Source organism: Talpa europaea (assembly GCF_964194135.1).
Source record: "Talpa europaea genome assembly, chromosome: 12".
NCBI lineage: Eukaryota > Metazoa > Chordata > Mammalia > Eulipotyphla > Talpidae > Talpa > Talpa europaea.
In genome coordinates, this window is record NC_140079.1 from 5681412 (window position 1) to 5706660 (window position 25249).

The following is a 25249-nucleotide window of genomic DNA, read 5'->3' on the forward strand; positions in this document are numbered from 1 at the left end:
GTTGACAATTTCGCTGGTAAACATGGCCCCTGGGTGTGAGCTGATGTGCTCTCTGGGTTCCCGGCACGGGCCGGCTGCCGCGGGCCAGGGGAGGAAATCAGGCCGGACAGGAGCGACTCCTGCTGTGGGCTGTGAGCTGGGTGCTAATGAATCAGCAAGACATTAAATTGGGCATCTTTCACCAGGAACATGCCGAAAACAAGCTTGTGTGTTGATGGGTCAAGGAAAATAGGGCCAGAAGCTCATAGAAACCTAACCCTGGATTTGCCCTAGAAACTAGCTCAGTGTTCACTAATTTCAGTGTTTGTGGCAACTTGACAGACATTACTGTGGCAAATAGTGAGAACCAACCGTGCGTAACACGCCCGCTGGGGGTGGGCGCTAGGAGCAAGGGAGAGGGGTCCGCGTGGTGGTCTCAGTGAAGGTCCTGGGGCCCACTGAGAGGCGACCTGCAGGAGAGGGGCCAGCAGAAGGTGCAGGGCCTGCAGGGCTCTGGAGGGAGATGGCCTGGGCCAGGAGCATGAGGAAGCCTGGGGCTGTGTGAGAACGGGGATGGCGGCATAGGGCGGCAGGCCAAGGTTCTCCGCGGTGTCCTACAAGGCCTCTTCATGCTGTAGACTTTGGGAGCCTCTTACGGTCTCTGTCACATGATGTATTTTTTAAAAAACCTTTTAAAGATGTAAAACCCATCCGCGGCTCTCAGACTATGTAAAAACAATGCTGGGGTCGGCCCCAGGGGGCATCGTTTGTCAGCCTCCTTACAGGCCGCTGCAAGGCAGGGGTTCACAGAGGGTATGTCTGGCTCTGGGGACAGGGGTATCATCCCCATGACTGTGGAAGGGGTGCCCAGCAATGTAAAACACGGCTCAACACTAACTTTTACTACACTGCTTTCAACACTGCTCTAGAATGTTCTCCATCACAGCCACCCTCTGAAGAGTGCTCCCTGTTGACAGATGGGAAAATGAGGTGGGGAACGGTAAAGCCACTCGCTCAGGGTCCGGAGGGGGGACCTGGCTTCAGCACCTGTTCCTGATGCCCTGAGCTGCCTTTCCATCAAGGCAGAGTCAGCAAGACGACAAAGTGAAGACTGAGCAGGTCTAAAAGCCTGTGGGAAAGAGAGGGAGGAGGGGACGCGGCGACAGCGGGGACGGGAGATGCTTATTTCCTAGTCCAAGCCAGGTGTCAGTCGCCCTGGTCTCCCCCGCTCACCCCCATATTTAACAGAGTGCCCTCAGCCTGCCTCCAGCCTGCTACTGTGCTCCCACCCTCTGCCCTCATGGGGAACACCCTCGCCTGGCTCCCTGCCCCAGTGTCATCTCTGTCCCACTCCGTCTGCCATCACTGTCTGCTGCAGCAGGTCTAATCACACGTCTCCGTCCCCTAACGTCGGTCTGGCTCCCTATCAGGGAGTAAGATTGCCTTAGGGTGGCGCCTGCAAAGCCACTGGCTCCCAGCCTGCCCAGCCGCCTTTTGATCCCTGCCCTGGTCTCGGGCGCTCCAACCAGCTGCCCCCAGTACGCCCTCGTAGCTCTGGGTTGCCTTTGCCCACCCGCCCCTGAGGGGCCTCGCCTCTTCGTCCTTTCCTGGTGGCCCCCTCAGTCTCCATCCTTCCAGACCCAGTGCGAGCGGCCCCCCATCACCCCCCCCCCACCTTCCTCCCGGACACTCTGGGCTCCCACTGCTGGGGATCCCGTGATTACTTGATAAGCCACCACCCTTTGCTCATCGGGGCCTCGGGGCTGGGGATCCATCTCAGGCGCCGTTCTCCTGTGTCAGGTATTCTAAATAGCGTTGGAGGCTTTCAAGAATTATTATTATTTGGGGAGATGCAGGGTCCTTTCAGCAGCCGTGACTCCCCAGACAGCGCCGGGTCAGCCGGGCAGAGCCAGGCGGGCTCCTCACCCCGAGCTCCTCGAGGGTTTCGCACACTCTTTTGGTTGTTTGAGAAGTTGCAGCTTATGCTGCGGTGGTTTTCTCTTTGTTTTCCCAATGTCCTTGGTATCGTGTCTGTTTTCTGTTTTACCCTCTGAGAAAAAGCATCTCAAGGTTTCTGGGGTTTGAATTGGTAATTTATAGCTAAAGGGATGTTTAAACCTGTTAGGTTTTGGGTTTTATTTTTTTGTATATTCACATCACTTTTTTATTCTTTTGCCCATCGCCCCCCTTCTATCTCCTTAGTCCTTCCCCACAACCCCTTCTCTTAACCCAGAGCCTTCAGCATTTACAGATCTACTAGCTCCTTTACGTATTTCACTTTGTCAAACCGGCTGCTGTTTATTTTTGTCATCCTGACTTGCTTTACTGTGCGTTCCCTGGAGCTCACAGCTCCCTGTGGACAGCATGTTCCTCTTTCCCTGAGGCCGGGGAGTGCCCCCGTGTGGGGAGAGCGGGCTTCTAGATCCCAGGGTGGTCGCGGGCGTGTCGGCTGCCGCTCCATCCTCGCCGTCATGAGCAGGGTCGCCACAGGCGTTGCAGAGCTCCTGGATTTTGCACTGATGGCGTCATGTTCCTTGGGTGGCTGCCAAGAGTGGGATCGCATTTTTAAGATGAATCCAAATCACTTCCCACAAAGGCTGCACCCATTCATGTTCCCGCCAGCTGTGGACTGTGGCCTCTCCGGTGCTTATGGGTGGGATCTTGGAGCATGTGCCTGACTCACGGGAGTGAGGCGGCATCTGTCTAGGGTTTAACCTGCATCTCTCCTCTTGGAAATGATGTCCATGTATCTGCTGTCCTTCAGGATGTCCTCTTTGATGAACTGTCTGGTCAGATCTGCTGCCCACTTATTGATTGCACCTTCACGTTATTCTATTCAGCCCCTTCCCAAAGGCCTTTAGGGAAATGCTGTCCGTCTTTCTCTAGTTAGGTGCCAGAGGCAGGTATAAGGAGCTACCAGTTTGCCCCTTGCTCCACTTCTTTGACTCTTTACATTTATTTCCTATTTGATCCTCCCAAAAGCCTTCTAAGGTAAATGTCATTTATTGTTCTGCGCAGATGGCTAATTAGACTATCTCAGGAGGACTGAGTCATTGGCCAAGATCAGAGAGCTGGTAATAGCGCAGTTCAGAATCAAGGTTGCAACCCTCACTGGAATCCTCTATTTTGGAAGAGAAAGACTGATCCTATACCAAAATGTCCCCAGTTCTGCAACCCTACATGTGGGAAAAGACACTGAAGTAGCGGGTCTTTTAATACAGTGTTGATATATGGGGGGTGCATAATGGTTGTCGTTCACTTTTTTTTTTAAGATTTATTTGTTTATATAAGCACTGGGGCACAGGCCAGAGGTGCAGGAGGGTGAGAGAACTCACCAGAGACAAAGCAGGGAGAAGAACAGGCAGAAGGACCGAAGTACACTGCTGAGGGGAGCAGCGAGCGAGGCAGGAGAGGTCTTTCACGCCATGTGGGAATCTCCCTGGCCGGCTGGGAATCGAATCCGTGCTGCAGAGGCTGCGGACAGCCGCGCTCAACCCGTTGCGCCACCGGGGAGGCCGTGGTTGTCATTCTCTTTAAGCTTTCTTAACTTTAATTTGAGACATACATAAAGGATGGTGAGGGTATTGTTTCATTTTCATTTTATTTTAATTTTCCCCTTTTCTACATCTTAAGTTTAAATTCAGGTAACAGAGACATAGGTGACATTTTTTCATGCAGCCATATCAGTGTTTCTTATCAGCCAGGAATCTTTGCAGGTAAAGAGTTTGTACCACGTCTCGTACTTCAGAACCATCGCATGCAGCCAGCTGGTTTTATGCCCAAGAATGTTCAGCTTTGTTCTTTCTTTTCCCTCTAAGATGACTCACCTATAGCAGTTTGCCTTAGTTAGTCCTTATCTTTATTAAACAAGGATAACTAAAGGTCTTGGTGCTAGACATGACTTTAGACATTCATTTGGAGAAATGACATCTTAACATCAACAGAAATTCCTTATTCATCAAGGAATATTTGAGCCAGCAGCCTCCCCCCTGCAAAAAAAAAAAAAAATCTTTAAAGCGAAGGTTTATTAATAATGATTAAACTTCTCTCACAGGCAGTGTGCGAGCTCCTTCACCCATGCCCGGGGACTGGGCCCTTGCCTGGGTCTCTGCCTGCCTCCCCAACCTCAACTTCACTTTCCCTTTATGCAGAACCAGAGTGATCTTTTTCTCCACATCATGCCCCAGAGGGGGAACTAGACAGCCTGATGGGGCGCTGGGGCGCTGGGCAGTCTCCATGGCCACTGCCCACCAGCCGCATGTGTGTTTCAAGCCACCAAGCATCTTTGACTCAGACTTTTCAGAAGCAAAAGTAACTTCAAATGCCCTTTGTGGTGATCTAGGGTTTCTCGCTATGGGCTAAAGTCTTAGTGTGTGATCAAGATATTTTTTATCATAGGTCATCTAGCAGTGTCAAAAGGTTCTGAAGAGTTTTCTGAACCCCAAAGAAAGGAAAAACAGAGAATTCTGGGGCCAGAGGAGCCTGAGGGAGACAGGAGCTACTCCCCAGACTTAGAAAGGGGAATACACACGGCCCTGCCCTCCCGTACCCCCAACACGCTAGGAGGCCTGTAGCCCTGATTCCACGGGAGTAATAAGTAGGACAGTCCCATGTGATCTTCCTGTGGACATGGCACATTCAGCCCACACACTTAGTCAGGTGCACATGTCTGAGTCCAGGTCCCAGAGACAGCTACCTGGGGGCATCACAGGAGGGGGCTGTCCTGATAACACCCCGGCTAGCAAGACTGTTCTGGAGACCCAAGAAGAAGGGCGGGCTGGGAGACATCAGCTTTCAGGGCACACAAGAGAGTGGTTAGTTCTGTTGGGAGGGGACCTAGCTCAGTAGATGGCATATCTGGGGGTAAAGAAGTGCATGAAGTTCTTGCAGGTGGGGTGCTCCCTAAGACATGAGTCATGTGGGGTGACAACTTCCCTTCCTGACCATTTCCTTCTAGCAAAACCGTGACCACACAGCCTGGGCCTCACCTGTGCTGTGGATACATTTTTCAATCCCACCAAACATAAGGCAGGAGAAAAGTAAAGCAGCCAAAGACGGGCTTGCACCAGGCCCCTCAGGTCTCCACTCTGGGTGCCCCTGCCCTTCCTGCCACCATCTCCCACTGCAAGGACGAGGTTGGTATACCCAGGCGTGAGCAGGCTGACCAAGCACTTAGCTCAACAGCGATGCAGCTCCCGGATACGAGTGACACTTGACGCTCGCCCTTGGGAGAGGTCAAAGTGCGATGAGGCGGTGTGATTAAAGCCACAGTCACCGGCCGCGTACAGGGATCAGAGGTAAAAGACAGGCACGGCCTAGGCCATGAAGACAATGAGCAGGGTGCAGGGTGGCCCGGAGGGACTCTGGCCCTCAAGTGTGATTGGGGTCCAGGGTGCAAATGCTGACAAGAGGTGAGGCTGGGAGGGCTGCGCCCTGGAGTGTCTGGCATGACCAGGCCAGGGAGTCAGGACTTTATACCAAAGTCATGGGGATGCTAATCAGGTGCCACTCGGTGGCCACCCAAGGCAGTCAGGGCCTCGGATAAGTGATCAGGGCTTGCACCTGCACAGGGGGAGGGTCTACACAGATGGGAGGAGGTTTCAGAGAGCGGAGAGAATGGAGTGGCCCCAGGGCTGACTGCTGTGGGGAGTGTCAAGTCCAAATTCGCTGGCTGCAGGGCCAGGTGTTTCCAGCTCCATGGCACCAGGTGGAGTCTGCCAAATGGATGCCAAGAGATCTGAGCATCCAGGCCTGCGGTCCCACCTGCAGAGCGCGCCCCAGACCCTGGGGTGCGGTGCTCAGCCAGATAGGATGCTCCCAGCTGGCAGGGAACACAGACAACCGGGCTCGTGACTCGGGAAACCTGGGGGCCCAGCCACTAACAGAGCTTGTGTCAAGGAACTGTCCGGCCTGATGAAGATCTTATGCAGGCTCCCGTCCCCGCTGCATGCATGATGTGTGGGACATTGGAAGCACCCCAGGAGCACGTATCGAAGGAGTGCACCTGTCTAGTAAGTGGTTCCACAGCCATTCCAAAAGATTTCTATGAAAAAGAAATTGTAAAAAAAAAAAAAAAATTCTGAAATATCTTTTACAATATGGTAAAATTTTGTGATATAATCACAAGCAGAAAGGGAGGATGCAAATTGTCGTATTTTGTAGGTTAGAAATGATCAGGAACAGCTTGACCAATTTAAAATACTAAAGGAGAGAAACTTGCTCAGTGGGAGTCATGGTTCTTTGTGGCTTGTGGGAAGGGCAGTGGCTGCCTCTTTCTTAATTAAAACTAGAAACTCCTCATCTGCAGTAATGTCGCCCTTTGCACCGGGGAGCCCAGGAAAGCCTGCTTCTTGCCCACTCAGCCCGTGCCAGCCTTTCCCTGGGGCCTGGCCCCCTCTGAGCCCTGCCCATCTCCGCCCTGCCCTTCAGGTCACAGCTAGGCTCTCTCCTGTGTCAGCCTCGGGGCACGCTCCCTTGGGGCCCCTGGCCCGCCTGTTCCGACCCTCGGTGGTAGGTCAGAGCCCAGCTTCCCACTGCTGCTCTCAGGCCGGTCATGAAGCCCCGTCCACTCCCTGACCTTGGCCCAAAGCTGAGAGCAGCTCCAGGCAGGCTAGGCCGGCCGGCAGCCTGGCCCTCTGGCTCTTAGCATTGCCCTAACGTCAAAGGCACTGAGAGGACCCAACCCCTACAGACAAACTGTGGGCTTACTGGACCTGCCGGCAGGCCCCCAACAACCTCTCACCCAGATGCCATCCCAGGCGAGGCTGAGCTCCCCGTGGCGTACACTGGGGACCCTTCCTGCTTGAAATCAGCAAGTTCTTAAAGTTACCGGCCTGCATTCATCTGGTCTCTTCCTTCCTTGTCTGGTCCTTTTTTCTCCCTCAAATTTACAAGCATGTCTTGAGGGTCAGTCAGCACAGCGGGTGTCCCAGGCCCTGCATCCTCTCCATTGCCTCACTGTGCCCAGAGCCCCCCAGACAGTGGCCTCCTCTCTGGGGCCACAAGGCAGATCTCTGCACAGAGTTAGTCTTGGTTTGTTGAAGGAAACGTTTTGAACAGCGTCCTACCTTTATCTTCCTCAATTTTGTTCGTTGATTTTCTGTAAATGGAAAACTCTTCCTCCAAAAAGGCACCTCTTTTTATACCTGTCACAGTCTTATTTGTCTCCCCAAATTAAGGTACAGTGCCCACACTTACCTGTGATTTCAATTAGCCACAGTCAACCAAGGTCTAAAAATATGACATAAAATATTTTCAGACAGAGAACGAGCATATTTACATAATTTGGGGGGAATTAGGAAACCATTCTATTTTTTACTCATAAATTCATTAATCTAAACAACAAGAGCAGATGTACAGAGCTGTGTCAGGAGCTCCACGGACGGGGCTTCCACCCTTTCAGACACGTCCCAAATGTTTGGGGGACACACACCGGGTGACAAAAACACAGCGAAGCTGGCAGCACCAGATGTCAGCTCATTCCTGCATGTTCTCAATAAGTTCTTCCTGCTGTTTGCCTTTCGCTTTTCCAACTTGCTATGATTTGGCTTCAGGTCCCGGAATTCTTTTCCTATCACTGCCCGCCTTCAGCCTGGTGGTTACCAGCCCCCCCACGAGGACAGTCGAGCCTCAGCCTTCCCGGCCATACCCGGCCCACATGGACAGCACGTCTCCCTGGGCGCCCCAGCTGCTGGCAAGCTTGCTGTCTGGTGCCCCGTAACCGCTAGGACCCAGGGTTCCTGGCACCTGAACGTGGAGCTGCCACTGGTGCCCTGTGGTCCTTGAGGGGGCCTCTTGGTGTGTGTTCCCCCGCCCCCCACCACAGCACATGTGGGCAGTGAAGTGGTCTCCACTGCAGTCCATGAGGACCTGGCGGGGCTGGCTTCTCATGGCCATAGTCTGTCCACAGTGTGTTGTCGTTCTATTTTATTATCAGTTCCATAGTTGAGCTACTATGGGCCTAATTTATAAACAAAACTCTCCAGGGATACCTGGGAGAAAACGCAATTCCCCTGGGGTCAGGTGAGCTGGCGCTCAGACATCCACTGGGGTCTTGGGCCATCCCCCAGGTCCCCAGCATAAGGGGACACTACTGTTGTTTGCCGTAAGGTCCTTGGACATTTTTAATGGCTGTCTGGATTTGATGTGATGGGGTAGGGAGGAAGAATCACGGCTCTTTCTGGCTCACAGCTGCACACCAGGCTGTGGTCTAAGCCCCACGTACCTGTTTTTGTCCTTTGTCCCCTGAAGCAATAGTTCAGTTTTTCCTTTATTTCATTTGTCTTCTTATATTTTTACTCTTTTTTTATAGTCTTGCTTGTGTAACATCAAAATGAAGCAGGCAAAGAAATCAATGAGTTGTCTTGGCATCGATCCAGTCTATTCTCAGGTGGCTGAAAAGCCCAGAACTGTGAACTGAAGACTTCATTTTGTATCAGATTTTCTTAATTGTCTCCCGAACACTTGCTGGTGCTTGCTAGAACTCTCTAGAGAGAGGTGGCACTCTCAGCCTGAAAGACAGGTATTTGCTGGAACAAAGAATGGGGGCAGGTGGAGGGGGGGGGGCTGATATGAGAACAGGAGCAGCAGCTTCAAGCCCAGGCCTTGGAAACTGCTGCACCACTGGGAAGGAGGCTCCCAGCTGCTCTACTTGCACGGCCTTTTGCAGAAAACGGTGGGGAACTCTGTGCTGTGCTTTCAAAAGGTGTTTCTACTTGCTTTACCACTGAGCAACAGCAGAAATCTGCCATGTAAAATATAAAATTATTGCTTGAAAGTTGATCTCTCTAGAAGCCAGTGAGCTTCTAGAAAACGTGATTCAGATGGCACTTAAAGTGTCCTATTGCGCTTCCTTGAAAATGATTTTCAAGAGGTTTCTAAGTGAAGTCTTGTTAATGGAGTTTCCTTGTGGGGCCTTATGATCCCTGCAAAAGCTGAATAGGTGTGTTTGTTCATTGGGGGAAAGTCCATCCTGTCAAGGGCTTAGAACAGACGGAGGGTCACATGGCAGCCCGAGGACACTAGAAAATAGCCCCGGTTACCTGAACCCCGTACAGTAGCATCCTTTGGGGAGCAAAGTCACGGAGACCAGATCACGATGTCTGTCCCACAAGCCTAGCCCCCTGACTCACTCCCAGACCACTTGTTTCCTCAAGAAACCAAGATAAGACAGATATTTTAAAAACCATCTTGAGAACAGACTGCTGTCTGTGTGTGGCTGAGAACCAGGTTTTTCCCTCCAGGCAAAGAACCTTTTCCATTTTCACTCTTCACTTCTTATTTTCGTCCCTGCCCTTCCCCAGGCCCCCAGCAGGAACAGCTCTGCAGTAAGCAGCCGCCGCAGCTGGCAGGGGTGCGCAGATCGATGGCCCTCGCAGCAGAGGGCAGATGGTGCTAATTAGGCTCCAGGGTGGCCTCGATGGGGTGCAGACAGTGCTAGGCAGCAGCGCTCCCGAACCCCGCTCTGCAGGCCGGGCCCAGCGCACCCCTGCTGTCCTTCCCCCCCGGCTGTCTGGCTTAGGAAGATGCAGTGGTAGAGGATATGTATTCGTGTCTCTCTCCAAATGCCCCAAAAGAAACGCTTTGAGCTGTCACCCTCCAGCCCCCTCCCAGTCCCGGCACCTAGGAATCTCCTTTCTGTTTATGGATTTGTCTATTCTGGACGTTTCATAGAGATGGGAGCCTATAAATGGGTGGCCTTTTACATTTAACTTCTTTTGCTTAGCATCTTGGTCCCCAGGTTCATCCCATCATATTAGTACTTCATTCCTTTTTATGGCTGCATAATATTCCACTGTGTGGATGAAGCACGTTGTATTTATGTGTTTGTAGGTGGGCATTTGGGTCGCTTCCACTCTTTGCCTGTTGTGAATGGTTCTGCTGTGGACATTCATGTCGGTGTAGGTGTAAGCTTGACCCCTTCTTAGGCAGATACCCAGGAGTGGAGTTGCGGGATCCTATGGTGACTTCACGTTCACCTCTTGACTAAGGGACCGCCGGACTGGGATGCGCCATTTAGATTCCTGCCAGTAGCCCCATAGTTTTGTGTATGACGCCGTCCGTCTAGAAGTAAGAAAACTGACAAGGAGGTCTGAGGCTTCCCCGGCCCTGGCAGGCAGACCTCTGGGCTCCTGGCCACTGGTGCCCAGGGTGTGTTTCAAACTTGTGATTTTCTAGATAAGACAGGCAGACACAGAAACGACTGTCCTGAGGAAGAAGTTCTCATCCACAGTGCCCCAGGAGGAGCAGGAGGGCCTGGCCGTGGTGGGGGTGTCAGAGTGGGGAGCAGGAAAACAGGGCAGGCACCTTCCTCTGGTTTCCTCTGGGGGAATGGGCCAGGAGAGGATTGGCTCACTTGAATCATCTTAGTTGTCTGGTGCCTGACCCTAGGGTGATTAGGACCGGAGGGGACAGTGGCCCAGAACTACCTTCAGTGGCATGAGGGAGGCAGACTCCTCCGGGGACAGAGGCATTTATCTCAGCAGTCACACTATGTGTCATTAAGCTTTCTTGTGAAAGGTCCCACCACCGCCACCCGAAACAGAAACATCTCGGATCCTTTTTTGGCAGCAGTGTAGTGTTAGAAAGATGTTAGATCACATGTATTCTAAGGAGATATGCTGTACTTGAGCAAATGAGGATGTTCTAGAATACAACTTCTCACTCAGTGACTTTTTTCTGTGTAGTCCTCATTTGTCAGCAATTATGTATTTGCAGATCACCCACTAAAAGGTATTTGTAACCCTAAATCAACATTTGTGGGATTTTGTTGTCTTTCTCAGACTTGCAGAACAACAAAAGTTGGAGTAACCCACGGTGGATGTCACCAGCTGAAGTTGAATTAAATGGCACTCTGCCTTCTTTTAGCTCAGACTGTTAAAAAATAAAAGTCACTTCCCCCCCCCCCTTTTGCTGGTGATTTGGCTATTTAAATCAGTCCCCAAGCAGAGGCCAGGAGGCTGTGATGCGCCTGCTGGAGAAAACACTTGTGTTAGAGATGCATCCCTCAGGCGCGAGTTACAGTCCCGAGGGCCATCAGTTCAGTATTAGTGCATCTGCTGTGTATATTTAATAAGATGTCTTTCAAGTGAAACGCCCACAACACAAAACTGTATTGACTGGTTGATGAAAATATAGGCGGAAGCTCACAGGAACCTAACTTGTCTTTCCCTAAGAACACCGGTTGGGGATTTGCTAATTCAGTGTCCACTGGGACCTTCTAGAACACCACTCTCGTAAATAATGAGAATCAGCTGCAACTTCATATTTTGAAATAAGTTTAAGACCCACAAGAAGTTGCAAGACCAGCTCCGAGTTCCTAGGCACCCTCAGCCGCCAGCCGCCAGCCGCCAGGCATTGGCGCCTCCCTCGGCCTCGGCGCGTGGGTGGGTATAGCTACATCCGTGTCACCAAAGCCACAGCCGGGGTGCAGAGCTGTTCCGTCACCCAAAGAAAAATCATGCTTTTTCATAACATCACAGTGGACTATTTTAACCCTTAATTTTAGCCCTTAAGACTAAAATCCTATGGCGTTCAGCCCACTCACACCGCTGTGCAGCCTGCCCCACTCTCCGGCTCCAGAACTCGCTCATCTTCCTAAACTGGAACCTGTCCCCACTGAACACCAGCCTCCCCCAGGCCCCCTTCCTCCCCCAGCTCCCCTTCTTCCCCCATCCCTCCTCCTCCCCACAGTCCTCTTCCTCCTCCCTCACCTCCCCCAGCTCCCCGCTCCTCCCCAGCTCCTGGCCTCTGCCACCCGCCAGTGCTTTCTCTGGTGCTCTCACATTCGCCTGCTTGTGGCTGACTGGCCTCACTCAGCCAACGTCCTCAAGGCTCATCCACGTCGTGTTAGAATTTCCTTCCTTTTTGTGGCTGAATAAAATTCCGTGAAACTCATTTCTTGGCACTGCTCAGTGGGAGGCACTGTCCCCATTCTAGCAGGGAGATGATGATCAAGATAAATCCGTAGGGCCTCCCCGGTGGCGCAGCGGGTTGAGCGCGGCACTGTGAAGCTGTGCGCAGCCTCCACAGCGCAGGTTCGATTCCCAGCCAGCTAGGGAGATTCCCACATGGCGCGCAGACCTCTTCTGCCTCGCCCGCTGCTCCCCTCAGCAGTGTACCTCACCCCTTCTGCCTGTTCTGCTCCCCGCTCTGGCTCTGGTGAATTCTCTCACCCTCCCGCGCTTCTGACTGTACCCAGTGCTTGTATAAATAAATAAATAAATCTTAAAAAAAATTTTATTTTATTTATGCACACAAGAACTGAGGTGTAGGTCAGAGGTGCAGGGGTGAGAAGATCCACCAGAGACAGAGTGGGGAGCAGAACTGGCAGATCTATTGAAATCCACTGCTGAAGGAAGCAGCAGGGAGACAGGAGAGGTCTGCTGCGCCATGTGGGTAGTTCCCTGGCCGGGGATCGAACTCATGCTGCAGTGGCTGCCGATAGCTTGATAGCGCTGAGACTTAACCCCTGTGCCACCAGGAGGCCCAAATGTATTTTTTTAATGCCACTGGTGTCATTGACTAAAACAGAGTTTTCCGGTGCAGCTAAGCAATCTGTTTCCACTAGGTTTGCCGTAAATGATCACCGGGTCAAATAGGAGGGGCAGATTAGCCTAATTGACAATATAGCTTGATAGGGAGTTTCTGCAGTTTGATAGGGAATCAGGGAGCCCCGCGCCTCCTCCTATCTCAGCTCTTAGGTCAGCCTGAACAACCTGCTTACAAAATTTACTGCATAAAACCAGAACCGCCCATCTGCTTTGGTGGTCAAATTCTATCACCGCGACTGTGAACAGCAGCTGTGGCTAAACAGCCTGCCCGGTGGCCTCTGGGTCTCAGTCACCCCAACATCCCCCTCAGATTAATTACAATGGTGCGCGGGGCCGGCCCTGGCCTGCCGGGCACCGAGCTCCTGTGTGGGCTCAGACTCATCAGGGTGAATGTAAACTGCTCTCTGCTTCCCCACCCCCTCCCGGACTGAAGGGTGTCAGGGTTTTTTTTTTCTGTTGTTGTTATTATACCAAAGGAGAAAATACTGTGTGATTTCCACACTAAATGGTCTCAGTGGGGACCAATTTCCTGCCCTACAACCTGCTGCTTCAGCCAATACAGTCGGCGAAGACGCAGCCTTGCATTTCTAGAAGGATCGCACAGAGGTATAAGAGGCACAGCCCGGCCACGCCTGGCCGTGCCCCTGCCGTGGACATGGGGAACACACATTCCAAAGGCGGAGACAGAAGCGGGGCTCTCCACGGCCGCCCCGAGCTGTCTTTCTATGGCTCTTTTCCTAGGAAATGGAGCGAGAATGTCTTTTTAGATAACGAGCTGCTGACCTCCAAGATCCTGTCTGTGCTGCGGCCGCAGTCGGAGCGGGGCCACCTCCGCTTCCCCGCCCACTTCCTCAGCACCAACTCTGTCTTTGCCTCTGTCGCAGCGTCCCTGAAGGAGCACCCAAGGGCCACCCTCTTGTCCGAAGGCAGCCCGGCCCTGCCCAGGAATGTCGGCATGACCGTGTCCCAGAAGGGGGGTCCGCAGACAGCTCCCAGCCCGGCAGGAACAGGGACTCGATCCGGGTAAGCAGGGGTCAGCTCTGTCAGCTGGAGGGAGGGAGTGGGGTACGGCATTGGCAGCCTCTGAAAGGAGACCCCCCCCCCCAGGTCCGTGTGAATCTGCTCTGGATCCCCAGCCAGGCAGGGAAATGCCCGTCAGCACTTGCCCTGGAGAGTCTTCCCTTCTCCTGTCTCAGAAGAAGTGCTCTGCGTGTGTCTGACCCCGGGGGCCAGTTTGCCTGGATCCCTCCCAGGACCTGTAGATGGGGCTCTGTGCTGGGATGATGCTGGGAGTCCCTGGGGGGTGGCCTGGTGGAGGTGTCTGTGGTTTACACCTTTGCCTGGCTTCAAGGGCTCCTGGCGGTGTCGGGTAGCAAGCCCGCTGCCTGAATAAGACATGGCTCCCGAGGTCCTTGTGCAAGTCGGGGGCGGGGGGAGAAACCGATTCCCTGTCCTCCGAAGGGTCTCCCTCTACCCTCTGCTGTGAGGCTGCGTCTGTCTGACTCTTGCTAGAAAAGCCCAGTGGGCTCCAGTGGCCAGTAAAGGAGGCGGGTAATTAACTGCCCCTGGAATGCTCATGAGCGTTTAGTGAAAGTGAATCATGGTGCAGGAGTCCTGGCGTCACATGGACAAGTCACCTCCTGGTCCTCAAACATCATCTGTGACAGAGCAAAGGCTTATGTTGAAATCTGGAAAGTCCTAAAAGAGCATCTGATCAGCTGGAGTGACAATCTAGAATGAGAGAGAGAGAGAGAGTGTGTGTGTGTGTTTGATTCAGTTTTGGAGATAATTGTTTCTTTTTATTTAGACCAGCCACGGGAGAGATGGATGAAGTCGATTCTGCTTTTCTGAAATTCAAACAGGCAGCTGATGATGCTCTCTGGCTGACATCTTCAAGTGCTGAGTCCATTTATGTGGAAGGTACAGTCCCCTGGATTTCCCCTTCCCCAGGAGTCCCCAGGGCGCCACCCACACCTGGAAGGGCCGGGACCCCATTGGCGTGTCCTCAGGAGTGACCAGAGCCCACCCGGCTCCAGGCCCAAGCAGCCGCCTTTTATTCTCCCCAGATCCCTACACCGCCTCGCTGAGGAGCGAGATTGAGTCTGACGCCCACGAGTTCGAGGCCGAGTCCTGGAGCCTCTCCGTGGACTCAGAATACGCAAGGACACACAAGAGGGAGATGGTGAAGAGACAGGATGTGCTTTATGGTGAGGCGCCCCCACCGCCACGCTGCCCTCCACTCCCTGCTTTCCTTCCTCTCCTCTCTGGGACTCAGCCGCCCACATGCCCTTGACCGTGTTGCCTGCCCCCGCGGCCTCCCCAGGGCCACTCTGCCCTCAGTGCCAGGACAAGGTGGCTGGAGGGTGCTTGGGGAGCACCTGTCCCTAGGGACGCGGTGCCTGCATGCCCAGGCCTCACCCCTTACCTCGTTGAGAGAGAAGATGGCCCAGGACCCGTACCGGCTGCGCTGGGTAACCACAGCCAGGCCTGGCGTGGCTGCGAACAGGAGGTCCTGGAGACACGCCCCTCTCTGTGTGTGCTTCCCCTCAGCTGCAGGCCAGCCACTGTCTTTTTTTTTTTTTTTTTTAAATACAAGCACTGGGTACAGAAGCGCAGGAGGGTAAGAGAATTCACCAGAGGCAGAGCGTGGAACAGAACAGGCAGACGGACGAAGTACACTGTTGAGAGCAGTGGGCGGCAGGAGAGGTCTGCGCACCATGTGGGACCCTTGCTGGCGGCCAGGGATCGAACCGGTGCTGCAGAGGCTGCGGGCAGCTTCGCAGCCCAGCGCTCAACTGCTGCGCCACCGCAGAGGCCCCCAGCCACTGTCTTGATGCTGGTTGCGGGGGTTGCCAGACACAGCACAGAGTCTCTCCTCATGCCAGGCGCCCCACGTAGGTCCCTCCAGGAACTGACCCCAGATCAAAGCAAGAGAGGTTTCCCCAAAGCAGCCACACTGGGGCCTGAGACCTTTCTTTCCCCACGGCCCTCACTTGTTTTTCTTATGCTACAGGGGGTCCTCCCTCCCTGGGAATTGTCCCCCACTGCTGGGGTTGTGTTTTCTGGAGACATGTCTTCACTCTTCACCCAGGTGCTCAGGCATGCCCACTGGGCTGGCTTCCTCCCGCTTTTGCCCGCAGACCTCTCTGCTGGGGCCGGAGTAGGGTGGGGTGCGATAGGGAGGAGAACCCAGTGGTGTTCCCCAGGCCCCAATGGTCCTGCAGAAACAGTGATGGCCAGGCCGGACGCTGCTGTGCTGGCAGCCCTGGGCCCTGCTGTTGAGCTCAAAGAGCTCTCAACACTGGTAGCCCTGTCCTCTGCCCCCCCAACCCCCCCGCTCTGCCCCTCTCCAGGCACACAGTGTCCCCTCCCTCCTCCGAACGCCTTTCCCTCTGGCCTCTGGCATCATCACCCACATGTCTAAGCAGCCTGGCACTAGCGCAGCACCTTGTCTTAGGCTTGCAGGGCAGTGTGCATGGTGCCTGTGGCCCACCCCAGGTCCATGCCAGCTGGCAGAGCCCGTGGGGGCACATGCAGTGAGCCTGGGCGCCAGGCATCCTGCCCGCAGGGTGAGTGCTATCTGTGTGTCCCTGCAGAGCTGATGCAGACAGAGGCGCACCACGTGCGGACCCTCAAGATCATGCTGAAGGTCTACTCCAGGGCGCTGCAGGAGGAGCTGCAGTTCAGCAAGAAGGACATAGGCCTGCTTTTCCCCTGCGCCGACGACCTGCTGGAAGTGCACAGCCTCTTCCTGGCCCGGCTGAAGGCGCGCCGCCAGGAGTCCCTGGAGGAGGGCAGCAACCGGAATTACACCATCCAGAAAATCGGGGACCTCCTGGTGCAGCAGGTGGGCGCGGCGTGAGGGCACCCTGCTGTCGAGAGCCTGCTCCCCAGAGCAGCGGTCTAGAGCCCCAGGCCCCTGCAGAGGTGTTTGCCCAGACACCCCTGAGTTGTGTTCCGGCTCTTGGTGGACTTTTAGTTTTTGCTTTTGACCTCGGTGTATCTAGCTGTCAGACACCTGCCTGTGGACAAGTCTGAACCGTGGGTTGAGTTGTAGTCAGCACCTGAGCCTGGGCCGAGATTGACGCGGGTGACTGGCCTCCTGAGTGCACGGAGTATCCTGGATCACTGAGTGCATTTGATTCGAATATCCCTTGGCATTTTTTTTTTTTTTCAGATTTATTTTTTTTTTTTATTTATACAAGAGCTGGGGTATAGGCCAGAGTCACGGGAGGGTGAGAGGATTTACCAGAGACAGAGTGGGGAGCAGAAAAGGCAGGCGGACCGAAAACACTGCTGAGGGGAGCAGCGGGCAAGACGGGAGAGGTCTGCCACGCCATGTGGGATTCTCCCTGGCTGTCCAGGAATCGAACTGGCGCTGTGGAGGCTGCGGACAGCCTGCTGCACTCAACCCGCTGTGCTACCGGGGAGGCCCGGCTTTTACATTTTTAAACTTCAGCTGAAGTTTATTCTTCCTCCCTGGACTTGGGAAACGGCCACGGCACCTGTGACGGGAGTCCCTCAGCGCCCACTCACTCTGCCTGTCTCGTGCCGGGTGAGGAGGCGCCTGCCCGAGGCATTTTTCTGACTGAAAAGCATGAAGCAAAATCGCCGGCGTCCAAACCTGCATCTTAGCACAGTCAGATGAGCTGGAGGATTCCCTGGTAGGTTTTTCTGTGTCTAATTTCAACATTTCTTTTTTCTTTCTTCAGTTTTCTGGTGAAAATGGAGAGAGGATGAAGGAAAAGTACGGCAACTTTTGCAGCAGCCACAATGAAGCTGTCAGCCACTACAAGTTGCTGCTGCAGCAAAACAAGAAATTTCACAGTTTGATCAAGGTGAAAATAATTTTTTTTAAATCAAAAATGTATCCTCTTTGCAGTAGTTTTTTCCCCAGAGAACTATAAGCCTTTGGAGCTCTTGGGATTAAGGCCACCTGACATCATGAGCCAAAGACACCTAGAAAGGGTTTTGGTGAGAAGGAAAGAGAGAGAGAGCTTTGCCTCCAGAACCTCACAGCTCCCCATGGGTGGTCCCCTGACCCTCCCTGGCAGCAGCTGTTGGCGGTGGCCAGTGTTCCAGAAACATGGTGGCCGGGAGTACGGAGGGAGAGCAGGACAGCAGAATGGAGAACAAAGCTGCCCTTGGCCTGCCAAGAAATAGGGGACCCCTTCTTGGGTCCTTAGCCAGAGGAGTGCCTCAGGGAGCCATTCAGAAGGCACAGACATGGTCTCATTCCAGAGGGTCCCGACAGCCCCGCCAGGATTGGGGTGAGTGTGAGAGCATGTGTTCTGGCTTCTCTCTCCGTGGCTGGTGCACAGGCCCTTGTTAAGAACAGGCGAGGTGGTGTGGGTGGCTTCTCTACGCAGCAGGTGCTCCCTGCTTTCAAGGACCCACTGAAGCAGCCAGAAAAGCACCCATGAGCCAACCGAGCAGGCGCCCTGCCTCAGCAGCAGCACTGACTGGCGTGGCAGGACCCAAGAAGGCAGTATGACGTGGTTTTGTTCTCCATTTCCCAGAAAATCGGCAACTCCTCCATCGTGCGACGGCTGGGCGTGCAGGAGTGTATTCTCCTGGTTACTCAGCGCATAACCAAGTACCCCGTGCTGGTAGAGCGCATCATCCAGAACACGGAAGGTGAGGCCCCAGGGGGGTCCACCCTCACTCCCCATTTTAGCAGGTAGAAGAGATCCCTGTGCCCTATCCCTCAAGCAGCTGGGCTCTGCAGCCACTTACAGGCCACCACTGAGTGGGGCCCACTGAGCCAGGGCTGGGGTTCCAGTGCCAGGTGCCTGAGCTCACTTGCTGTCATCCCCCAGCCCTAGCACCCTAGTCAGGGTCAAAGTAGGTCCTCAGTCCTGTGGCCCAGACAGGCTCGGCAGGGACCCACCTCCATGTCACATGACCAGGGCATGCGGGGGGGGGGGGGGGGTTGCATAAAGGGAGGGGGGTAGGGCACGCAGCACAGCTGGAGGCTCCCAGAGGCCAAGGCAGCACGGGCCATGCCTTCCACTCCTCCAGGCACTGGCCCCCACTGGGAAAGCCTTGTCCTGAGCTGGGGAGGAGCCAGCTCCGGGGATGCCAGGTGCTGGGAGAGTCTTCGTGACGCACTCAAGGACACAAGTTGTTTACCACAGAGGGGCGGGAAACTATGCAGGGCAGCCCTGGCCACCTGGATGGCCCCTTGGCCTCTGTGTCCAGCAGTTCCGTCTCGGCAAAAACCAAATGCTGGGCTGCAGTGTTGACTTTGGAAAAGCACTTGCATCTCAGGGGACTCTAGCTGGAAGGTGGTTCCCGAGGGTCCTCTGAGCAGTGGCCTTGGAGAGCTCACAGAACCCCGCGCTTGTCCACGCCTCTGTGGTCATGAGTAAGCACTGAGGCCAGCACCCCCTGCTGTGTGTGGCAGCTGGCTCTGAGGACTACGGAGACCTGACCCAGGCACTGGGCCTCATCAAAGACATCATCTCACAAGTGGACGCCAGGGTCAGTGAGTGCGAGAGGGAGCAGCGCCTCAAGGAGATTGTGGCCAAGATGGACCTGAAGTCCTCCAGCAAGCTCAAGAATGGACTGACCTTCCCCAAGGAGTACATGCTGCAACGGCAGCTGCACTTTGAGGGGTCGCTGTGCTGGAAGACCACATCGGGGCGCCTGAAAGGTAAGATTCACGGCCACCCATGGGGCCGCCCTGGGGGGGTGACACCACCCGGTGGCTGGCTACTTCGTGGCCGAGGGGTGTCGTGCTCCGTGAGATGAGAGCAGGTGGCCAGGGTGGGGCAAGAAGGCAGCAGTTGGGCCAGCACTGCCTTCCTGTGCTGCAGGATGGTGTGGTCCATTCCAGGGGGCAGTAAGTGGACAGTGCGTGGAGTGACTGGCTTCTGTGCAGAAGCATGGGGCTTGAGGAGGCCCAGACACACGGAAGGGCCCGGAGGGGACAGGAAACCCTGCGAGGACTGCTCACTGAGAGGCCTCCTTCCAGAATCCTGGTGTGATCCCAGACCAGAGTGCTTTCGGGCCACTGCACTGAGGGTCCTGTCCTATTCTGGACCCCGCCCGGCCACTGGCATCAGCATCATTAGAGACTGGTGGGGGGTGCTCAGGGACGGAGGGTGTTAGTGGCACTTTGTGTGACGTGCAGCCAAGATACAGCTGAGTGTCTCCGGGTGCCTATCCCCAACCTGGGTGGCTGGAGGCCTGGCCTCGGGCTGTAGAAGGACAGGGACAAGCACCAACACAAGCAGTTCAGCGTGTGATATGCGCTATAAAGGCAGCCAGCAGGTCTAGTGCAACACGTCACACGAAGAGGGTATTTGATGAAGCAGGGGAGCCCCAGGAAGATGCTGGTCACGCCTCCTGCAGCAGGAGGGCTCCTGTGGAGTGTCAGGACTGCACGTGGCTGTAGGGTTCAGCACACAGGTCGCCGTCCATGGGGACCCGCACCCGCTGCTGCCCGAAGCCCGGGGTGAGGGCCCAAGCGTGCCATGGCGGTCGGAGCAGGATGCAGGCACGTGGCTCAGGTCCAGGTGACTCGAAGCCAAGAGAAGAGAGAGGGAGTCCACGTTTGGACAGTCAGGAGGCTCTCAAAGACGCAGAGACCCGGCGGGCGGCGTGGCAGCAGAGGGTGCAGGGTGCAGGGGCTATCAGGGCACAGGGCCTATATATAACACAGCCCCTGCTGCCAGAGACAGTATCTGCTTTGAATTTTTTGAAAGTCAGCGGGGTGACTGACCCCCACCTCAGGGTCGTGACTGCAGAGCTGCCTGGGCTCCGGGGAGCGGAGGAGAACCCGACCACTCACTGTTGCCGCTCATCAGAGCCCAGAGAGCCAGGCCTCCTGGGACGGGGAGCCCCCCGGAGCCCACTCAGCCACTGCCCTTGGGCCAGGAGCCCCAGGAGCCTGCTCACCTGCTGCCCTCGGGGCTGTGCACATGCAGTCCTTGAAGACTTTGCTTCTGTGCTTTCTCTGCAGACATCTTTGCCGTCCTGCTGACCGACGTGCTCTTGCTGCTCCAGGAAAAGGACCAGAAATATGTCTTTGCTTCTGTGGTACGTACCCCACTCCTGGGGGCAGACCCCACACCGGGCCTCAGGCCCCTCTAGGCATCTCTCAGCAGGTGGCAGAGTGGAGGGGGCAGCAAGGCCATCTCAACGACAGAATATGAGGCCAGCAGAGGGCAGGGGCCTCGACGACAGAATATGAGGCCAGCAGAGGGCAGGGGCCTTGAGAGCCCATCCACAGGGGCCCTTGGCCCAGCCCCCAAAGGCCAGCAGGCTCCAGCAAGGCCAGAGTAGAATTTTCCCAAAATGAGGGTCCTATCTTGCTACCTGACAGAGGCTTCGGGGCTCCTCCCAGAACCCCTCAAGTCTCTGTCATGTTCCCACACTCGCTCAGCAGCTCCTGGCCCGTCCTTGCTGGCTTAGCACTGCGGATGAGTCCAGGTGGCTGCTGCGTGTAAACTGTGCCCCTGTGCTCCATGCGTGCTGGCCCGGAACAGCCTGGCCCCGAACCAAGCCTGCTGTACACTGGCCTCCCACACAGCCTCGTGCATAGGTGTCACCTTCTCCCGTGTCCCTCCCCACGTGGCTGGGTCTGCTCCACTCACACAGGGACACTAGTCACGCTGGGTTAAGGCCCATCTCGGTGGCCTCATTTCAACATTCATCTCCGTACCGGCCTTGCCTCCAAATAACCCCGTCAGGGGTGCAGAAGGGCTAGGGGGAGGTTGGGGCTTCAACATAGGGATTTGGGGGACAGTCAGCAGCCACTCAAAACATGGGTTTCACTGATGTGGGATGTTACCCCCTGTTGGGTCACGGGGGTGGGAATACCAGTGCCTCTGGGTGCCTGGGCCAGGGTCGGGAAGCTTGCGTGGTGACAGACAACCTTCCCTGTCTTTTGAATTCCGTACAGTGTCCATGTGTTACTGGTTATGAAACACATTTTTTTTTTTTTAATTTTAAGATTTATTTGTTTATTTATTTATACAAGCACTGGGTATAGTAAGAAGCGCGGGAGGGTGAGAGAATTCACCAGAGCCAGAGCGGGGAGCAGAGCAGGCAGAAGGACCGAAGTACACTGCTGAGGGGAGCAGCGGGCGGCAGGAGAGGTCTGCGCGCCATGGGGGACCCTCCTCCGGTGGCCGGGGAGCAGCCGGGGATCGAACCGGCGCTGCAGAGGCTGCGGGCAGCTTCGCAACCCAGCGCTCAACCACTGTGCCACCGGGGAGGCCCGAAACACATTTTTTAAGCACGTTAAGTGAACGTGTTGAAAGGATGCAAGGATGTCATTGTGATAGTATCTCTTTTGGCCCAGTTGGCAAAGTACCTCTGTTTCGAATTGTTCAAAAATGAGTGGGGCCTGTGCCCCCTCCTCAGTCCCCTTCCCCACAGACTCAGGATCCCACAGCTGTTTGGCGATGAGAGGACACAAAGTGACCACTGTGCACCCCCCGCAGGACTCCAAGCATCCCATCATCTCCCTGCAAAAGCTCATCGTGCGGGAGGTGGCCATCGAGGAGAGGGCCATGTTTCTGATCAGCGCGTCCATGCAAGGGCCGGAGATGTACCACATGTGCACCAGCTCCAAGGAGGAGAGGGACGCGTGGGTGGACCACATCCGGAGGGCCGTGGAGAGGTGAGGGAGCCGGGGCCGGGCAGCGGCATGGGTGACCCTGCATCTTGCTTTCTGCCTCGCTCCACCTTGCTGCATTGTGCAGCCCCTCATCAGAGGGGGCCGAGGGCGCCATTCCCTCAACTGCTCCACCTGCTGAATGCTACAAATGCCCAGATGTCTCTGGCCAGGGGGGTTCAACCTGCTGTTTGGTGGGATGTTCCCCTGACACAGAGGGCCCCCAGTCTGGGGCCAGGACTGTCAGAGCAGGCCACGGTGTCCTGTCCTTCCTCCACAGGCCTGGGGACCCCTCAGGACCCCAGCCCCCAGGCCCCTCCAGCCTCTGCTCCCTCTTTACACCTGGAAACTTCCCAGAAGCTTAGCTGCTCAGAGCTCCCTGGAGACTCAGCTTCGGCTCCCTGTGCTCACGGCCGGTGTTGGCCAACTCCAGAAGTGTCTCCCCCTGCGGGTTACATGGGTGGTGAAGGCCCGAGGACAGTTGCATCCGACACCTCGAGCCTGACCGTGCTGAGGCTTTATCCCCTCCCCCGCCCCCCCCCCACACACACACACACTTCTGCACTAACAAGCCAGGGCACGCCCCAAATGAGACTGCCTTAGCGTTTGGTCCCTGCACCCTGGGCGCCCACTCCAGCCAGCCTGGGGGGCATTGCTGCCCGCGTGCCCTCTCCCTGCAGCTGTCCAGATGAGGCGGAGGCGCCCTTCGGCGATGCTGAAGAGGAGAGGAAGATGCCCTGCAACCTGAGGCTGAGGGACTTCCAAGGTAGGGGAGGCCCCGCCCACCACGTGTCCCTCGTACAGTGACGGCCTCACCCCGCCCCGGGCGGCGGGCCCTGGTCCATCAGTGGCATCTCTGTTCTGGCCCTTCTGGAACAGAGCGGAGTCACCGCCTGAGCAGCCTGGCGCTTTGCTGTGGGCTGGTGGTGTCCGCCAGCTCTGCAGGACATTTGGGTTGGACTTTGTCATGGGTAGTGCCTTCCCGAGGGGGGCGAGAAGGGGAGCTCTCAGCCCAGGGTCTCTTTCAGCAGCCCCCTCGCCCTGTCCTTGTCCAGGGAGGAGCCTCCATGGGCCACATATGCAAGGACCGCACGGGACCCCTTAGCCTCCTCTGGGGCCAGGCTGACCCAGCCCAGCCCTGGCTTTGTGACCAGGGCCCTCCTCTCTCCCCCATTTTGTTTGGGGTTTTTTTAACGGCTTTACCGAGGTGCAACTCCCACACCGTACAGCTCGTCCACTGGCCTGCCGTGCAGCAGCTTTTCCTTGTGTCCCAGGGCTGTGTGACCTTTGCCTTTAAGCCGTCCTCATCACCCCAAGGAGAAACCCCATCTCCACTAACATCCCCCTGTCCTGCCTGGTAACCACTACTTTCGGGGTCTGGCCATGTGCCTCTTCTGGACGCCTCACATTAGCGGGGTCACTCAGTGTTTGTCCTCCCAGGTCTGGTGGGTTTCACAGAATGTGAGATTTTCAAGGTTCACCTGTTTCACAGAACATGTCAGCACCCCCTTCCTTTTTAGGACTGAAGACCCTTCCCTTGTAGGGTGCACCCCCTTATGTTTATCACCCCTCCCCATCTTAGGTCTTTTTAAGAGCTCCTTGCCAAGAACAGTTCCTAGTACCTTGTGGCCTCAGTCAACCTCCCTTTATTATTTTTATTTGTTTTTAAGTCAGATAACACTTAAACAATAAGTACATAAAATGAGGTCATATATATTTCATTTCTCTTTGTGGGGCAAGGTGCACTTTTTGGGGTATTCATAATACCCACTGAGCTGCAGCATAGCAATGACTTAGGTCATTTCACCCCCTTCTAACTCTGTTTCTGCTGGACGGGGATAAAACGCACCCCAGTCACGCAGCAGTGTCTGTTCACCACTCACTCCCAGCAAGATTCTTAATGAATTCGAAATAAAAAGATATTTTCTTGGCCAAGCTGTTCTTCCTCATCGTTGATCAAAAGGATCTCTCCCCCTTCACACTGAAATGCCAGGGCCACGCCTCTCAAAATCAGGAGGCAGGCAGGGCTGGCCACGTTGGGGTTATCAGCTTCGTCCCAAGGGGTCCAGCCAGGACAAGAAAGGGAGTACTTTCTGCCTGGGATGTGACCATGTGCCTAGAACATCCAACAGATTCAACTAGAAAACCATCGGCACTGCTAAGAGAGTTAATAATTTGGCCGAACGTGATACAGGTATAGGGATACCAGCAGTCGCCACCGAGGACATCTACTAAAGCAAGTCACAGTCGTGGCAGCAAAAAATAGTATAAAACCTGGAGACTTGGAAGGAGTTTGACCTAAATGCCTGGAGGAAGATCTTTGAGATTAGGAAAATACGCCTCCCAGGACTCCATTGTGTCCCCTAACTAATAAGTCAGCCCCAAAGGTCCCGCTGTGTTTGATTTGTATAGTTCGGGCAGAGACAGGGCTGCTCCCTCTCGGCCCCATGGTGAGGCTGAGCAGAGGGGAGCGCTGCCAGGACGGGGTGTGGTGTTGGCAGGGTCCCCAGGGTCCAGGTCCCCCACCCCGGCGGCTGACCGCCCCTCCCTCCGCGTGCCTTCCCAGAGCGGCTGAGCGCCAAGGACCAGCAGATCGCGCAGATCCTCAGTGAGAAGCAGCAGGTCTACCTGGAGATGGCCGAGATGAGTGGGCCGGACGACCCCTCACAGCCGCGCCTCCTCTTCCGCGGCGGGGACCCCTCGGAGAACTTGCAGGGGCAGCGGATTCTCAAGTCGGCCATGCGCGAGCGTGAGTACTCTCCCCGAGCAGGGCACGCGGCGTGGTGGCCGCACCCCTGGCCGGGGCAAGTAGCTGCAGGGCAGACTTGCAGAAAGAGCAGCTGACCCCACCTGGTGGGGCTGGACGTCCTCGGACACATCGGCTGTGCCCCCCACAGACTTGGATCACCCGCCTCCCATTCAGCTGATGCTCCCGGGGCCTGGCACGGCCAAGGACCCGCCGGGCCCCCCGGGGAGCGAGGTTGACCAGAATAGGTCCCCCACGCTAGAGGGTTCCCCTTCTTGCTAATACAAGAGCCACTGACCACATCCCCAGAAAGAATGCACACACAGGCCTTCAGTGGGCCATTTCAGA

General features: G+C 55.4%; 2 protein-coding genes across 2 annotated transcripts in view; both read left to right on the forward strand.

Annotated features, from left to right (window-relative positions):
* The window catches only part of LOC311182543 (olfactory receptor 7G3-like), a gene marked incomplete at both ends in the record, with an annotated part of 735701 nt that overhangs the window by 525298 nt on the left and 185154 nt on the right, over positions 1-25249 (forward strand). The window lies entirely within an intron of this gene.
* Positions 1-25249, forward strand: part of ARHGEF18 (Rho/Rac guanine nucleotide exchange factor 18) — a gene marked incomplete at both ends in the record, with an annotated part of 60414 nt that overhangs the window by 30713 nt on the left and 4452 nt on the right. Inside the window, 11 exons of the mRNA XM_084248488.1 lie at positions 13415-13553; positions 14338-14450; positions 14597-14737; positions 16127-16377; positions 17243-17368; positions 18050-18167; positions 18937-19185; positions 20497-20573; positions 21983-22161; positions 22836-22921; positions 24722-24904. Coding sequence (XP_084104614.1) covers positions 13415-13553; positions 14338-14450; positions 14597-14737; positions 16127-16377; positions 17243-17368; positions 18050-18167; positions 18937-19185; positions 20497-20573; positions 21983-22161; positions 22836-22921; positions 24722-24904 — 1662 coding nt within the window. The remainder of the gene's footprint in view (positions 1-13414; positions 13554-14337; positions 14451-14596; positions 14738-16126; positions 16378-17242; positions 17369-18049; positions 18168-18936; positions 19186-20496; positions 20574-21982; positions 22162-22835; positions 22922-24721; positions 24905-25249) is intronic.